Consider the following 18,262-nt stretch of genomic DNA (forward strand, 5'->3'; position numbering starts at 1 on the left):
TCGAAACAATATTGAAATTGGGCCGATTAGTAACCCTACAATGGCCCCTAGATGTTCAAGTAAACAGAAGAGACGTGCTTTAAATCAAAAGCTAGAAATGACTGAGCTTAGTGAGGAAGGGATGTCAAAAGCCAACACAGGCCCAAAGCTAGGACTCTTGTGCCAAACAGTTATTCGAGTTGTGAATACCAAGGAAAAGTTCTTGAAGGAAATTAACAGTGCTACCCCAGTGAACACATGAATTATAAGAATGTGAGACAATCCTATTGCTGATATAGAGAAAATTTTAGTGGTCTGAATAGGTCAAACCAGACAAAACATTCCAGACACAACATCCCCTTAAACCAAACCTAATCCAGAACAAGGCCCTAACCCTCCTCATTTCTGTGAAGGCTGAGAGAGGTGAAGAAGCTGCACAAGAAAAGTTGGAAACTAGCAGAGGTTGGTTCATGAGGTTTAAGGAAAGAAGCCATCTCCATCATATGAAAGTGCAAGGTGAAGCAGCAAGTGCTGATGGAGAAGCCACAGCAAGTCACCCAGAAGATCTAGCTAAGATAATTAACGAAGGTAGCTACACTAAACAACAGATTTTTGATGCAGACAAACCAGCCTTCTATTGGAAAAAGATGCCATCTAGGACTTCCATAGCTAGTGAGGAGAAGTCAATGTCTGCTTCAATTCTTCAAAGGACAAGCTGACTCTTATTAGGGTCTAACGCAGCTGCTGACTTTAAGTTGCAGCCAATGCTCATTTACCATTCTGGAAATCCTAGGGTCTTTAAGAATTATGCTAAATCTACTCTGCCTATGCTTTATAAATGGAATAACAAAGCCTGGATGACAGCACATTTGTTTAAAGTATGGTTTACTGAATATTTGAAGCCCACTGCCAAAACCTAATGTTCATAAAAGAAAGACTCCTTGAAAATATTAATGTTCACTTACAATGCACCTGGTCACCAAACAGTTCTGATAGAAATGTATAAGGATATTCATGTTTTCGAGCCTGCTACACAACATCCATTCTGCAGCCCATGGATCAAGGAAAATTTTTACTTTCAAGGCGTATTATTTAAGAAATACATTTCATAGGGCTATACCTGTCATAGATTGTGATTCCTCTGATGAATCTGGGCAAAGTAAATTGAAAGCCTTCTGAAAAAGATTCACCATTCTACATGCCATTAAGAAGATTAGTGATTCATTAGAGAAGTACAAAATATCAACATTAATAGAAGTTCGGAAGAAGTTGATTTCAACTCTCATGGATGACTTTGAGGGGTTCAAGACTTCAGTGGAGGAAGCAACTGCAGATGCAGTGGAAATAGCAAGAGAACTAGAATTAGAAGTGGAACTTGAAAATGTGACTGAACTGCTGCCATCTCATGATCAAACTTGAATGGATAAGGAGTTGCTTCCAATGGACAAGCAAAGAATGTGGTTTCTGAAGATCAAATCCTTGTGAAGATGCTGTGATCATTATTGAAATAACAACAAAAGATTTAGGATACTACAAAAACTTTGTCATTAAAGCAGCAATGGGTTTGAGAGGTTGGTCTCTAATCTTGAAAGTTCTACTGTGGGTAAAATGTATCAACAACATCACATGCTACAGAGAAATCTTTCATGAGTGGAAGAGGCAATTAATGTGGCAAACTTCATTGTCATCTTATTTTAAGGAATGGCCACAGTCACCCCAACCTTCAGCAGCCACCATCCTGATCAGTCGGCAGCCATCAACATAGAGACAAGACCCTCCGCCAGCGAAAAGATTACCACTTGCTGAAGGATCAGATGATCATTAGCACTATTATAAATAAAGTACTTTAAATTAAGATATGGATGTATTTTGAACATAAGCCTATTGCATACTTCTTAGACTACAGTATGGTATAAACATAACATGTATATGTATGGAGAAACCAAAAAGTTCATGCGAATCACTTTATTGTGATATTTGCTTTATTAGAGTGGTCTGGAATTGAACCCATAGTATCTCCACAGTGTGTCTGTACCTCCATGTAGGATCCATTGTGAGGATCAATGACAGTGCATAGCACAGAGGAGATGATCAACACCTGACACCTTCTTCCAGTTTTTCGATCTTATTCTCCTAGGCCAGTCCTTCCTTCTCCTAATAAGGCCTAATTAATGCTGCTCCTGCCGCCATCCTGCCATTCAACCACATCTGTCTGTACTTTGCCATTGACAGAATAAAACAACTTTTACACATGCTACTGACAAGTAATTACAAGACAGTCTCTGCATGTGGATTGGACATGTCACGGCAACAGAAGAATTTGCAGAAAATGACTAATGTAGGGATAATATGATGACAATGTTAGCCACAGACCTCATCAGGGGCACGTGTTTTTATGGCTGACCAGCATCCATTCCTCCTCCTTCTGGCAAAAAGCTCCATGATTTCCTTTTGGGAAATGACCTCTAAGTTCTCTCAATCCATACCCTTGGGAAGGATTGATTTCCATCACCTCCCTAGTCCCCACATATATTTTTAATTCTACTAAAGTGCCTTTTAAATGTTTCCTTTATTTAAAGAATGTGAATATAGCCGAAATTAAGGTCATGTTTTAAACACATAATAATTTAGAATGTTTTCTATAAGACACTGTTAAACTACCTCAACAAATGGGTGACCATGAGAGGATAATCAGCACATTCTACTCCCCCAACCCCAGACACAATGATTATGCCAGGTGTGAGCACAGGATAGAGATTAATCCAAGGAGATTCAAACCTAAGACTTTGATTGGAACTATAAAAAGGGATGTTCACTTCCCATTGGGATTACTGGCCACAGATATGAGTTATCCTGTTATTAAGAGGGTTCATTGCATGGAGATAGCCTTCCAGAAGCAAAGCCAATAGTGAAGATAACAGAACCAAGAGATGGAGGAAGAGAGACATCATCTGAATTCTACCTTGACAGTAACTCAATCTTCGGATTTTCTATTCCATGAGTGAAGACATCTCCTTTGATGCCTACCCTAGTTTGAGTTGGGTTTCTGTCATCTGTAACCTAAGAGTCACCATCACCATCGTCATCGCTATCATCATCATCATTATCATCAGTGTTTCAAAATATGGGGACAAGGCTTTAAGCTCTTTCACTGCTAAATTCAGCCAAAGTCTCTTAAAAGCACAGTGACACTATATGACCCAAAGTAATGACATAATACAAGGATTACAGGACTGAAAACACTTCAGAGACATTTCAGTTCTCCTTATAAAGTGCATGAAAAGTGAGCAGAAACCACTTTCATTTGATAAAGAGGCTGAATAAGGTTCAAACAGCAGCCCAGGGCAAGACTGGGAGAGTCAGTTGGGTTATGAGTGGCAAAGCATGTGAACTTTCTACCTGCAGTTACTGATGGACCATAATAACATACCTTCCCAATCATCTGCCTTCTACCTGCTTAAAAGATGAAGTTAAATCTCATTAAACTATTTTCGTTTATTATATGGATTTTCTCCAAAGTGGGGAAACGGCCATTTTTTTCACATCACATAGAAAGGGGATTTTGAAAAAAATTAATAGTCCAAGAAAAGACTACAAGGATATAGCTGTTTACAATCACTTACATATAAAAGTTATAGATGTATAGAACCTTTGAGAAAGATTGACAAATAAGAAAGTCAGCTAAAAACATATTCATCTAAGGTGTTAAATAAACATACTCACCTCACTCGCCATTTCAGAGGCTCGCTTTGCTCTTTGGATATCAAGAACTTCTGAATTAAGTTCCATTCCTTTCCCTTTTATTTCATTTTCCAAATCTTTTTTATATTCTTTCTATGAGACAAGAATATCACAGTTCAAAACTTAGCAGGAATCACTTTATTCAGTGTGCTATTCTACATGTTTTCTAGAGATCACAGAAATGAGAAAATATTACTAGGAAGGAATGAATCAGACAGCTAAGTATTCATGCTTTTTTCCTACAGACACTTCATTTTTCCCTCTACCAAGTTCAGAGTGGCTTCCAATATTTTCAGCCTTTTCCTTTTCATACTTTCTGTCAATATGTTTTGGTACCATAGTGGATTTTTTTTAAAGACATCTTCTCTTTCAATGGTGGGGAAGATCTTAAGAACACGTGTTCCTTATTAATTGTTAAAACTATTTTTGAAAGTTCTATAAAACATGCATTACCAAAAAAGAACATGGTTGCAAAAGAATGGAAAATTACAAAATCAAAAGGAGTGATGTAGCCAAAGGTTTTTTTTAAAGTTTAAAAAGTGAGCAGAAACCACTTTCATTTGACTCAGGTCATTCCAAAATTATAAGCAGCCCATTCCAATGTCTAGTAAGCTATTAGGAGTTTCAATTACTTGGGCTCACCACAGCCTGATAGATGGTACTTGAAAGCAGATACTTCAAGCACTATCCATCACAATTACTTTAGGTATTTACTTTACCCTTCTACAAGCCTCAGAATATTTCAAGGCCCCCTTTATTATCTCTGATGGAATCTATGGCTCAACATTCATGATGATGAATGGAATCATCCATAGATAATGAAATGTGCATAGATGATGGAATCTATGGCTCACGATGATGATGATGATGATAGTGATGATGATGGTGATGGTGACTCCTAGGTTGCAAATGACAGAAACCCAACTCAAACTAGGGTAGACCAAAAAGGAGATGCATTCACTCATGGAATACAAAATCCAAAGATTGAGTTATTGTCCAGTTGGAATTCACATGATGTCTCTCTTTCTTCATCTCTTGGTTCTGTTTTCTCTATTGGCTTTGCTTTTGGAAGGCTGTCTCCATGCAATTTAAAGAATTGGAAAACCAAAACATTTTCTACAAATTAATAATAGTTTGAATTTCACCCATTTGAATGTCATATTTTAAGTAGATCCAAATGCCTTCTATGAATACTTACATACAACTTATTTTTCTCTGCTAATGAGTTGCTTGTTTTCTTACTTAATTGCGTATGAAAATCATAAATATCTTATTCCTATTCAACTAAATTGCATTTATGATTAACCTGCCAGATGAAAGATGAAATTTCCTTTATTGATAAGAAATCAGGTTCCAGTTAATTCTAGGGTTCATTTCATGTTACTTTCCCTTCATCCATTATAATTAAATTAGCCTGTCCTCTGCTCAACTAATAGCTTACTAGACATTGGAATGAACTGTTTTATAATTTTGGAATGATCTGAGTCAAATGACCCGAGTGAAAGTCAGACCTCTTTCATTTATTTCGTGGTGTGACCTTCGGGAGTACTTTTAAGTAACTCAACCTTGATTTCCACCCTGGTGAAATGAAAATAAAAATACTTGTTCTAGTAATGTCAAAGGGCAATGGGGGGATCATAGGAAATGAAATATGAAATGATACTTTGAACACTCTAATGCAATGTCAATGTAAAAACCACAAAGTAAAAAATGCAAAGTTCATTTGAAGCTAAATGCTTACACTTAGAAAGGGAAGTAATAATTTAATTAAGTCACCAAAAGTCCTCTTTTTCAAATTAGACAAGCTATAACTATTTTTTAAGTTAATTTTTAAAAAATTCTTATTGGAAGTTGACAATTTATGGTTGCGTATATTTATGGGGTACAGAATTGCCATAATTTATGAATACAATGTGAAATAATTAAATCAATCTAAATAATATATCCATTACCTCAAATATTTACTTTTTCGTGGCGAGAACATTTGAAATTTACTCTTAGCAATTTTGAAGTGCACTATATACTATCTTCACCACACTGTGCACTAGATCTCAAAAAAAGTATTCCTCCCGTTTAGAGATTTTGAACTCTTTGACTATCACCTTCCCATTCCTCCCACCCTCCAGCCTCTGTAACCACCATTCTACTTTCTGCTTCTAGGAGTTCAAGTATTTTAGATTCCACATAAAAGTGAGAATATGCAGGATTTGTCTTTCAGTGCCTGGCTTATTTCAGCTGGCATCATAGTCGTTATGAACTATATGTTTCTGTCCCACCAAAACCCGTATGTTGAAGCCCTAGCCCCCATTGTGACCGTACTTGAAGGTGGGATCTTTGGGAGGTGATTAGGGTTAGATGGGATTGTGAGAGTGGGACTCCCTTGATAAGATTAATATCTCTAAAGGAAGGAGGAAAAACACCACAGTTCTATCCCTCTACTGAAGTCACAGCACAAAGGTGTCTGTCTGCAAGCCGGTAAGAGGGCCCTCACTAAGAATCAAATCTGCCAGCACCTTAATCTTGGACTTCCCAGTCTCCAGAACTTTGAGAAAAGTCTGTTGGTTAAGCCACTTAGTCTGTGGTATTTTGTTATAGCAGCCAGAACAGACCAATACAATACAGTGTTCTGAGCCTTTTCCTACCCTGATGCATGTATTCTGAATTAATAAATTAAGACTCACTCCAAAACAGGAATAAAAGAAAAAGGCAATGGCACATAGTAAAGTCATTTATGAATCTCAAAATAGACTTCACATTGCCATTTGTATATGCGTGATAAAAAAAAGATTCTCCTTTAAAAAAATTAACATAAATAGTGTATTTTTAAATGGAAGACAACAGTAGTAGGAAGTTGCCATTATCTGAAATTGTTTTAAAAATAATTATTAAACATTTTTCTTCCAAAAAGCCTTATGGCCATCTATTTCTCTTTTTTCCTTTTATTTTTAGTTGACACATAATTGTACATATTTATGGGATACAGAGTGATATTTTAATATGTGTACACAACATATTATGATCCCATCAGGGTAATTAGCATATCCATCACCTCAAACATGTATCATTTCTTTGTGTTGTGAACACTCAAAATCCTCTCTTCTAGCTTATTAAAAACATCCAATCAATTATAGTTAACCATATTCACCTTACGGTGCTGCAGAACACCAGAGCTCATTCCTTTGTATCCATTAACCAACCTCTCCCCATCCTCTCCTCCTGCCACTGTGTCCTAGCCTCTAATACCCACAGCTCTACTCTCTAGGAAGTTGCCATTTGCTTAGCCTTCAACTTCAAAAATTTTGACTAGGAACTAGAAGTGAGAAAAGATAGTGCAGCAAGAGAACTCTTATAGAAATTACATGTCTATTTCAGCACAATATATATTACAACACTGAATCACATTAAATTTCTAAAACCAGTTAAACGGTATGGCCAGTTAGCATTTGCTTATTAAAGAAGTTCATGATGATGTGCTCCTATAGGCAATTAATCTCAAATTTATTTCACTGGTCTAAGAGATTTCCTTCAGGAATACTTTCCTCAGTTCAAAAATTCAAAATGAAATGAAATTTCATATATATGTATGTAATATACATTCCATTTAAATATCATAAAATATATATTATATTGTGTATAAGATATATATACAAATATTACATGATATACTACATTTATACTTAGGAAACAGTTTCCCTTAATATAAAGAGTATATAAGCAGATTTGGAAAAGCTATGAGCTACTTTTTGACCATTTAAAAAACAAACAAAAAAAGTTTTTAAAGGGGTGGACTATAGACATGATATTTTTAGTTTTAAGGTCTTAATATTAAGCAAATTTAATATATTACTTGTGAGCAAAAAGTGCACCATTACGTTTTTGGGGAAATTTTTGCAGAGAATAAAATAAAAAGTGGACATGAGTTCCTCTATTCTATATGTTAAATATATTATTTTTCCCTACTTAGAACACAAACTACTTATAAGTAATGTAGCGTTTATCCAGACCTTCACATGTGAGCATCTTATTTCTGAAATCAAACGTCAAGAAAGGGAGAGAACTCTGGTCTTTTTCCTCCTTCCTTTAGAGACATTTGCTGCAGGAAAGCGACAGGAAAAGTTGGTTCTAAAATGTTTTTATAATAACTAAATTTGAAAGAATCAAGCTCTCTCCACCCATATTCAAAACATTTTTTTAAAAACTGCTATAAAGCTATAAAACTATTTATAGAGCTTCTGAGCTACAACTAAAACAAAAAACTAGGCTGTTTTTCAAGTTTTCCCAGGAAATCTGGGTAATTTCTTCTCACAACTTTAATTGGAAATGTTAACACACACTTTCTTGTTTCTAATGAAAATGCAAAACTTTATTAGTGAAGATCAAAGTGAAAAAAAAGAGTAATGCCTTAATATCTGAAACACTCAATTAGTAGAGAATTAGGTAAACATTTCCTGGGGATTTTCTTTACTTTTCTTCGTAATATTTAATAATAAACACCAAGATCGTACCTCCCTCAGAAGGTTGGTGATGTACTTTACATGTAAAAATTCTGGAGTCTTGTCTAAATCCAGTGATGACCTTCCTTTAATCTCCTTCTCAAAATCCTCTTTGTAAACTTTCTGTTAAATAAGACCACATAATTTTAAAGTTAGCAAATATCAGTGACCATTGGAAAGAGATTTGAACAAGAGTTCCCAGAACAAAAATGATGTTTTCTTAGGTAGTTCTACCACCTAAGGGTCATCCTATCAACAGGGAAATAAGTTCAACTTTGTCTTAAACTTTAGAATTCTACCAAACAAAGGAGAATTATTAAGTGGACTCTTCCTCTGGTAAATCATTCTAAGTGAGGCTTTCTAACATCTTACTAGCCTAGGATTAACATCAGCCCATTTTTCGGAGGAAACCAACGAGACTGGCTATTTGACTGGATCCCCCAATTGGTTTACTCCAAGGTGAGTGGATCCACTGACTGGGGGAAAATCTGGTGGCACAGAAGCCATTCAAACCACCTTCAAACCCAAGCAGCATTAATGTTCATGTCCCCATCATCCTTCTTCATCAGACTTTTGCAAATTCAGGAAATATCACTTCTAAAATGTAATGATGCCTGAGGGTTAGGGAGGGGGTTTCCTTTTAATGATTTTGGAGTTGAGAATATTTCTCTACCATCTATGGTGTTTGATATGAATGAAGTTGTGCTGTGAGGAGAATTTTATCTTGAACCTTATAACTGAACTCCTCCTTTAAGGGAGAGTTCACAACAAGAAATGAAAGGTGGATGCGACGGTGATAGTTGGGGGCTTAGATTCAGACCACCATTAGCCTTCTTAAAACACTGAGCCACTCTTTGGCTATGGTTCTCTAAATTCTAACATTTGAACTACACATTTGAAAAATCAGTGATAATGCATGCTTTATGACTATAAAGACAGCCTCTCTAAATAACAAAAATATCCATCCATGTGAAATATCTACTAACCAAGGGCCCAGATTTTACCAGCCAAATATTTTGTTCAAATTGCATCCCTGAAATGATAAAAGTAAATAAATTCTGCATAAAATTGTTATTCAGGCAAAAAGAGAAGCTATTTCCAGGTTGATTATTTATTCATTATAGAGATAGGTAATTTTATAAAGAATGTCTCTAAACCATGAAGGAGAATAAGAGAAGCATGCTGTCTCCTCACTTAGCACGTGTGTTCCATACAGCAATCTAACAAACGATGTGGATATAGCCATAAGGAGAGAAACAAAGGATGTTCTGAAAGTCTAACAAAGTTAAATAACCAGTTGCATTGAGAACATCCTGAACTAAAGAACTGAGATACAATGACCAAAAACAACAACTAGAAACTTTCCTCTTCCTTATGTGGAATTAGTAGAGATAACAGTTACAAGGCTGAATCTAGGGCATCTCTAGGCTAAAAAGGACTCTTTAAATGGTGAAATAGAAATATGTCTATGCATTCACACATTCATTTACATCAGCTAATTCACTTCAAAAAGCCCTTCTGGAAAAAAAAAGTTATTTTACTGAAGTAAGTCATTAAGGGAGGTTAATTACGACTAGAAGTAGCCAAAATATATAGCTAGAAAAAAAAAAAAAACCTTTTGGGTGTGCTTTTTGAAGAAAGCAGTATTTGTGAAATAAGACAAAGAACTTTTCAAGCCAAATTTAAAGATTTCCTCCAGAAAACACACACATTAAGCCTATATCTGCCATTGGAAGAAAGTATGATAAACTTAATTATAGGCCATAGCAAAGATACCAGTGGCTTTTCTTGGGATCATAAATACTTAAGTTTACCTGTAAGAGGTTCCTTGAGGAACTCATAGTCAAACCTACCTCTTGGGAATAAAAAAACATCTCTAAGACAAATGATTCTCTTTATACCTACTTCATCAGTCCTATATTTAAAAATATTTTTTACACCAAACTTTGTCTAAGACTTTTAGCTACTTTATTTTTCTGGCCTTTAGCATATGAATTGGGTCCAAAGATACTTTCTACTGAAAGATTTCACTCTCCTCAAGAAATGATGGTTGAGCCTAAAACATCTAATAGTCAATGACTATAATTAAAGGGAATATATGTCAGGGAAAACATGTCTCACTTGGCAAGAGTGAGAGAAGAAGTTGGGTGAAGAAAAGAGAGACTATCTAAAATCCCAAATCATAAATTACTGTCATTTCTACTACAGAAACATAGTATTTGAATATATTAATCATGAATTATAAGTTTCTGGATTTATCAGTGAAAGGAAAGTTATCCACAGAAGGAAATAAGAAAGTTAAGAAACTGTGCAACCAGAATGATAAAAGGTTGCTCAGCATGAATGTTTCTAGGGCTGAGGATCAAAGAAGAGGGGAGGGGGTAAAGGGAAAGGGGCAGGGGAGGAAACTAGAAGAGGAGGTCCAGCCTGAAATACTGATGCTGCCAGAAATGTTCTCAGAAAAGGAAAGTGATTTTTGATCCCTGTGTCTTTCAGTGAAAATGTATGTTAACAACTCCATACTGTCTTAACCCATTTCCGTTTTGCCTCAAGAATATTCTTGTCTCTAATCCTAACGTAACATTATAAACCTGTCTGCTCCATTAGAATTAGAGACAAGGTCTGTTTAGAAATAACTCCAAGAACAGTTTTTATATTTTATTTTCACGTTGAAAATCAGGTCCGATTTGCTTCAGCCCCAAAGAGCATGTTTATGTAAAATTAAATCAGTGCTGGCAGCAAACTGCACATTTTTTTTCTAAATGGGAAATGGGTTAACCTTTCAGAAGACCCACTAAGCAAAAGCACTATGATAGCTCCTGAAAACAGAAACCTTTCTCTGGGCTGTGGGTCAGTGACAATGGCCACATTATCTCTACAAAACGGGGACATTCATTGGGTGGCTCTACTCCATCCAAAAAGTGCTGCTGCAGAAAAAAGTGCTGCTGCAGTGGAAGATAGTAAAGCAATGAAAAGAATGTATAAAATACTTTATATACTTTATACAGTGTTTACAAACTATTATCTAAAGGAAGAAAAGGTATTCTAGGGAAATTTATTCCATTAAATGTAAATTTTTGTAGGGTTTCTGAACTTTGACCAAATTCACTAGTATCAATTCACTTGAAACAAATAACTAATTTAATCAAAATGGTTACTTCATATTTCTTTATCAGATTCCTCTTCATTGGCTTAAGAAGATACAAGACAGGAGTCTCCAATCCTTAGACCATGGACCAATATCAACCATGGCCAGTTAGCAACCCGGTAGCAAAGCAGGAGGTGAGCAAGGGTGAGGGAGCATTCCTGCCTGAGCTCTGCCTCCTGTCAGATCAGCGGTGGCATTAGATTCTCATAGAAGCACAAGCCCTATTATGAACTGTGCATGCAAGGGATCTAGGCTGTGCACTCCTTATGAGAATCTAACTAAAGCCTGATGATCTGAGATGGAACAGTTTCATCCTAAAACCATCCCCTCCAACACCACCACCACTCGCCAGTCCATGGAAAAATTGTCTTCCATGAAACCCGTCCCTGGTGCCAAAAAGATTGGAGACCACTGAATAAGACATGAAAAATACAAGTAATTCTTTTTCCTTTTTGCTTGAAGAAGAAATTAAACAACTTTGTCTATTCAATAAACCATGGTAATATCTGAGTGCCTTTTTCCCAAGAAGATTGAATTATAACATTTCAACAAATAGCATAGGTAATGCTTACAAAATTCCTGAGAGTTTTTTGTCCACAAGTTATCATTTCTGCCTGTTTTGATGTTGTTATTGGGCAACAGAAAGGATCTTATTCATTGAGCATGCCTAGCATGAAGCATCAAGGTTGTATTGGACTGAGACCAGCATCCACTATTTCTGTCCCTTTGCATTAAGAACCCAGCTGCACCCACAAAACTGTGATATAGGCTGCAGACAAAACCTTGTGTGTCTGATCCTGAAAAGGTAAGAAGGAAAACACACACACATACACATACAAATAAGTCTCGCTGGAACAGAGAAAAAAAAAGTGTGGGGAATATCGAGATGTTACTTAGCATAATCTTAGGTTGAGAATAAAGTAGGTAAGTAGAAAACACTCTTAATTGTTTATTGAAAAAAAAAATCAATCAAATACGCCGCCTGTGCTTTGAATGTGTCCCCTCAAAGTTCGTGTGTTGAAAACTTAATCCCCAATGCAACACTGTTGGGGGGTGGGAACTCTAAGAGGTGATCAGGCCATAGGGCTCTGCCTCATGAATGGATTGATGCCAATGTCATGGGAATGGTTTTGTTACCATGGGGTTGGATTCCTGATAAAAGGATGAGTTTCCCATCTCCTCCTCTAAGGCGTGTGCAAGCACTCTCTGTCTTTCCACCTTCTGCCATGGGATGATTCAGCAAGAAGACCCTTGACAGATGTGAATCCTTGGATTTTGAACTTCCCAGCCTCCAGAACTGAAAGAAATTAATCTCTGTTCTTTACAAATTGCCCCGTCTGTGGTATTCTGTTATAGCAACACAAAACGGACTAAAACATAAACTAAAGAGAAAAGGGAATCATTCATGATTTTGACCAGGTGCTAAAACATTAACATTTACTGGATACAGAATTTCATCTAAGACAATTTCAGTAGACACATTCTTAATCTACAGAGAACACCTTCCTAGCATCATTACTTTGAGGACTAAATGAGCTGACATATATAAGTCTCTTAGCATATTATTACCTAGCATGTAGTAAGTATTTTAAAAATGTTAGTTCTATTTTCATTGAAAAAAAAAAAGGGGGCCAGGTAAATAAAGCAACCCGCTATTCGTTTTTAGTTTTTATGAACTCATCATAGTTTTACATTAACATCTGAAAGGCAAAAGGTAAAATTAACATTTGAAAGTGTCAGTTATATTATCATAGAAAATTAGAACTGAGGGGGATTTTAAAAGCTCATCTAGCCTGAGATCCAATTCACCAATGAGAAAAGCTAAGGACCAGATAAACTCAATGACCTAGACAAGATCCCAGGCAGTGGGTGGCTGGGTCTAGAAAGCAGGTCCTTGAATCTGCCCACAGCAGCACTCTTTCTTCCAGACCCACTGAACATTCTGCGTCCTTTCAAATGACAAAACATCAAATTTACATTAAACAATTAGTAACAAACTAATTGACCTACTTCACTTTGCATCTTTTGAGCCTCCTTTGAAGCTTGATATGATGGTGTCTCAACAAATTCAAGCATTGGCTTTCCCTTATTTTTCTCATATTCTTCTTTATATTTCACCTTCATTGGAAAAAGAAAAGCATATACAAATCGAAAGTCCTTATACAAACAGAGCAAACTGAGAAAAAATATATGTTCAAAACTAGTCATCTTGTTGTCTAAAATCATATTATTCTGGCCATTTAGGTTGATCACTGGGTTCCCTTTGGTTAATGACATACAAGGAAAGTAAACAGGTAATATAAAATTTCTTAAGGGATAAAAATAATTTAGAACAACTAACTAATGTAGTTCTAGGAGTTGTATAAAGTATCTTGTCAAATGGCTGGAATATATAGATATGTATCGTATATATGGGGTTACACATGTATATGCAAATGGCATACACACATAGGTAGCAGGTGTGAGAAAGAGAGAGATCCTTGAGGTTGCATTGATGTCTATTGGTAAATCAAGAATAAGAAAGACAACATGGGTATGATTCTCCATTTTTTCTGTCAAACGGAGGATGATGTCCTCCAGGGATGCTGAATTTTTTCATAGACACTGAGTAAAACACTCACACAGACCTTATACGATTTATATCAATTTCACTATGCAATATTTAATATCATATTATGAATTATTTAATTCAATTACAGTCTAATCCTCATCTTACTTTGGTTTATAAAATGAGTGATATTTTTTATCTTCCAATAACAAAAAATAATATGTAAGCCATCATGATGGTTGGCTTTTTAAGCAATATACTGTTTAAAATTAAACTCATAGACGTTTTTATACTTCGTTTCATTCAGAAATGTGCTCTTGATAAAATTTATGTTTAATAATTATCTATAAAATTATTTCTTAAGTTATTAAAATAATAATGTTAATGATAATTCAACCCAAGAGAAATTTTTCAAACTTAGAACTTTATGAAACAGGAAATATGACACATTTTAAAATACCTATTTGTAGACATAATTTTGTTGCAAAGAGTATGATAGAGTGATCAATAAAGTATCAGGAAGTATAATAGCATACACCACTAGGATAGAACTTTGTGAAATGGCCGGGTGCAGTGGCTCACACCTGTAATCCCAGCACTTTGGGAGGCCAAGGCAAGCAGATCACAAGATCAGGAGTTTGAGACCAGCCTGGCCAATATAGTGAAACCCCGTCTTTACTAAAAATACAAAAAAAAAAAAAAATTAGCCAGGCGTGGTGGCATGCACCTGTAATCTCTGCTACTCGGGAGGCTGAGGCAGGAGAATCGCTTGAACCCAGGAGGCAGAGGTTGCAGTGAACTGAGATCACGCCATTGCACTCCAGCCAGGGTGACAGTGCGAGGCTCCATCTCAAACAAAAATTTTGTGAAATAAATGAAATGAAAATAAGAAATTTTTAGAAATGATGTATATTTCCAAACTTAAAGGGGAACTGTTTCGTATATTTTTAAAACCAATGAAGGTGAGTATGAAATTATTATGGACTTTAAGTTCCAAAGAATACATTTAAAAGAGTGATATAATATTTTATCTTAACAGATGCTGGAACTGAAATCTTTTGCAACTATTTAAGCTCAGAATTAAAAAAAAATAACGACTTTAAAGTATGCTAGAGAGAAGATTTTTTTTAAGTTTATTCAGGGGGTACCTAGAATTTCATACTGGAAAAAAATATTAATCAAGAATACATTAGTAATATTGTACTCCCTTTTAATAACACTTATAATTGAAATAAGAAATTATAATAAACCTTGCACCTGGAAAATTAATGTTACTGCTCAAAACGACAAATCAAGACACTAGAAAAATTTAAATCATCATGTGGTTTGACCATAGTTTAATTAATTCCTATCTTCTAACTTTTTAATTATGTGAATTAACGGTTGTTTTACCAAATGCCTTTAGATTGAAATATGGTTCAAGCTCCCCTGACCCCAATACATACACAGCAAATAGTGTTTGAGATTTTCAAAAGTAATGTTAATATTCTCAGGATTTATTCTTTTCTGCAACTGTACTTTCTCAGTTAAGACACACGGCAGTGAGCGGCGGGCCTCAGGATGGTTACGGGTTCCTGGCAGGGAGGGTAGGTACCGGCAAGTGCGTACCTGACTTTGGAGGATGGCATTGCCTTTATGGTGCAGATGTTCCACAGCATCTGCATCAAAATGATACATTCCTTTGTTTTCCTCAAAGAGCTTTTTATATTCTCGCTAAAATACAGAATGGGAAAATAAATTTAGAATCAAAGAGACTGATTAGAGCAATCAATACTTAGAAATACAAACTGCACATTACAAGCCACCAAGAGCTGCAAAGCTGTTGCCAAGTTCCCATCTGCAGTTGGCTGGCAGGTAGGAGGTTTCTGACACTGAGATACACAGACAATGCAAGACAGACCCGCTCTAGGTCAGCATATGAAACACGCAAGAGAGGCAGAGGACAATTAACCGCAAACATAATGTAAAGGATATTCACAACACCAGGGTGTGGCAATGGAAAGCTAGCGCTAGGACACGTGGAAATAGGTAAAGTGGGGAAAAATAAAAGCAATTTGTCTTGCTCTCATCTTATGACAGGAATATGTTTAATACTGTTCAGAAGAAGAGAAGGAAAGAAAAGCAAAAAGAACAGAGGAAAAGAAAGCCAGAGGCAAGGAATAAAAAAGTCCTATACAAAAAGACTCCACCACGAAGAAGATTGAGAGGCACAAGGAAAATGTAAGAGAAATAAGTCAACTATTGTTCCTAAAAGGAAAGGGTAAAAGGTGCCTGAAAGAGAAATTGAGAAATCTGGGAACAGTCAGTTGAGTTTTTAAGGTGAAAAAATTGGATGAAGGCTACTATTTGGACATATAGACAAAAAGTTGAATTTGGAAGACAACAAATTGAACAGGGATGCCAAGTTTGGCCACTGAAAGATGCTAAATGTAACAGGCAGCAATATGACAAAAATTGTTTCATTAGCAACCTAAGTGTCCATCAACAGATGAATGAATAAAGAAAATGTGGCACATATACACAACGGAATACTATACAGCCACAAAAATGAACGAGATCCTGCCATTTGCAACAACATGGATGGAACTGGAGGTCATTATGTTAAGTGAAATAAGCCAGGCACAGAACAACAGATTTCACATGTTCTCACTCATATGTGGGAGCTAAAATAGTGAGACCCCAGTTCTACAGAAAATAAGGAAATTAGCTGGGCATGGTGACATGCACCTATAGCCCCAGCTACTTGGGAGGCTGAACTTATGAAGACAGAGTAGAATGATGGTTACCAGCAGCTGGGAAGAGTGGTGGGGAGAGGAGATAAAGTGGATACAGTTAAGGAGTGCAAAAATGCCGTTAGAGAGAATGAGTTTAAGATCTAGTATTCAATGCCACAATAGGGTGACCATAGTTAACAATAATTTATTGTACATTTTAAAATAACTAAGAGTGGAATTGAAATGTTCCTAACAGAAAGAAATGACAAATGCTTGAACTGATGGATACCTCAATTATCCTAATTTGATCAATACACACTGTATGCCTGTATCAAAACATTACATTTACCCCATAAATATATACAATCATTATGTATCAATAACAATTATAAATTAGAAAATTTTAGAAATGATTATTTCATGATTTCCATCATTGGAGATTGGACATTTTGTTATTTTGCCTTATTTGGAAAAGACCTTTAGTAGTAAATGGTAGCTCTTAAAGACTCAAGGCTACAGAGACTTAAGAAGCTAAAGATAGTTGCTTATTAGACAATGGGGTACCAGTAAAAATGGCAATAGAGTGGAGGGATCCAAAAACAGTATTTGAAAGGGAGCGGGAAAGAGCTGGCCATAAGGAAATTTGCATTTTGATCTTAGGGGATGCTCCAGGGATTTCAGAGTGAAAGAGGAACAAAGCTCAGTGCTAGGAATCGAACAGATGCCCAAGTGGCCTGCCACAAGAGAGCTACCCTTTCTAGTGGGACAAAGCAATAGTCCCCAGAGGGAGCCTGGCCTCAGGTGCTTCCAGTCAATTAGGGAGCTGCAATATATGTTCCCCCAAACCTAACCAGAATAAAATCAGGGAGGAAAGCACCCCCGAGGAAGGTCATGAAAATGTTCATATAGTACTCTTTTTTTTTTTTTTTTTGGACAGGGTCTTGCTCTGTCACCCAGGCTGGAGTGCAGTGGAGGGATCATGGCTCACTGCAGCCTTGACCTCCTGGGCTCAAGCAATCTTCCCATCTTAGCCTCCCAAGTAGCTGGGGCTATAGGTGCATGTCACCATGCCTAGCTAATTTCTTTATTTTCTGTGGAGCTAGGGTCCCACTACGCTGCCCACGCTGGTCTCAAACTCCTGGCCTCAAGCCATCCTCCTGCCTTGGCCTCCCAAAATGCTGGAATTACAGACAGGAGCTACTGCACCTAGCCCACAGAGTACATCGTGATTGAAGGAAACAAGTTATAAATTTTGGCTCCTCTAATGTTTTTTTAAAAAAGCCTTTTTTTGGCTAGGCGCGGTGGCTCACACCTGTAATCCCAGCACTCTGGGAGGCAGAGACAGGCGGACCACGAGGTCAAGAGATCGAGACCATCCCTGGCCAACATGGTCAAACTCTATCTCTACTACAAATACGAAATTAGCCGGGAGTGGTGGGGTGCACCTAGTAGTAGTAGTCCCAGCTACTCAGGAGGCTGAGGCAGGAGAATAGCTTGAACCTGGGAGGCAGAGGTTGCAGTGAGCTGAGATCGCGCCACTGCACTCCAGCCTGGAGACAGAGCGAGACTCCGTCTTAAAAAAAAACAAAACAGTTTTTTTTTTTTAACCAGTTAAAATCTGGAAAGAAAGATAATAATA

At 36.6% G+C, this 18,262-nt stretch overlaps 1 protein-coding gene and 1 long non-coding RNA gene across 12 annotated transcripts in view; one reads left to right on the forward strand and one right to left on the reverse strand.

Annotated features, from left to right (window-relative positions):
• Nucleotides 1-18,262, reverse strand: part of NEBL (nebulette) — a 180,079-nt gene that overhangs the window by 56,653 nt on the left and 105,164 nt on the right. For all 10 annotated transcript variants that reach the window (XM_001154532.8, XM_009458048.5, XM_063781457.1 and 7 more), the window contains 4 exons: nt 15,518-15,622; nt 13,372-13,479; nt 8,226-8,336; nt 3,703-3,813 (listed from right to left, as the gene is read on the reverse strand). In XM_001154532.8, the coding sequence (XP_001154532.3) occupies nt 3,703-3,813; nt 8,226-8,336; nt 13,372-13,479; nt 15,518-15,622 (435 nt within the window). The remainder of the gene's footprint in view (nt 1-3,702; nt 3,814-8,225; nt 8,337-13,371; nt 13,480-15,517; nt 15,623-18,262) is intronic.
• Nucleotides 8,547-18,262, forward strand: part of LOC107976942 (uncharacterized) — a 39,647-nt gene continuing 29,931 nt past the window's right edge. For both annotated transcript variants that reach the window (XR_008537733.1, XR_001721267.2), the window contains exons 1-3: nt 8,547-8,672; nt 11,390-11,495; nt 15,989-16,129. This is a non-coding gene — a long non-coding RNA (uncharacterized LOC107976942). The remainder of the gene's footprint in view (nt 8,673-11,389; nt 11,496-15,988; nt 16,130-18,262) is intronic.

The sequence above is a fragment of the Pan troglodytes genome, chromosome 8 (assembly GCF_028858775.2).
Source record: "Pan troglodytes isolate AG18354 chromosome 8, NHGRI_mPanTro3-v2.0_pri, whole genome shotgun sequence".
In the NCBI taxonomy this organism is placed as follows: domain Eukaryota; kingdom Metazoa; phylum Chordata; class Mammalia; order Primates; family Hominidae; genus Pan; species Pan troglodytes.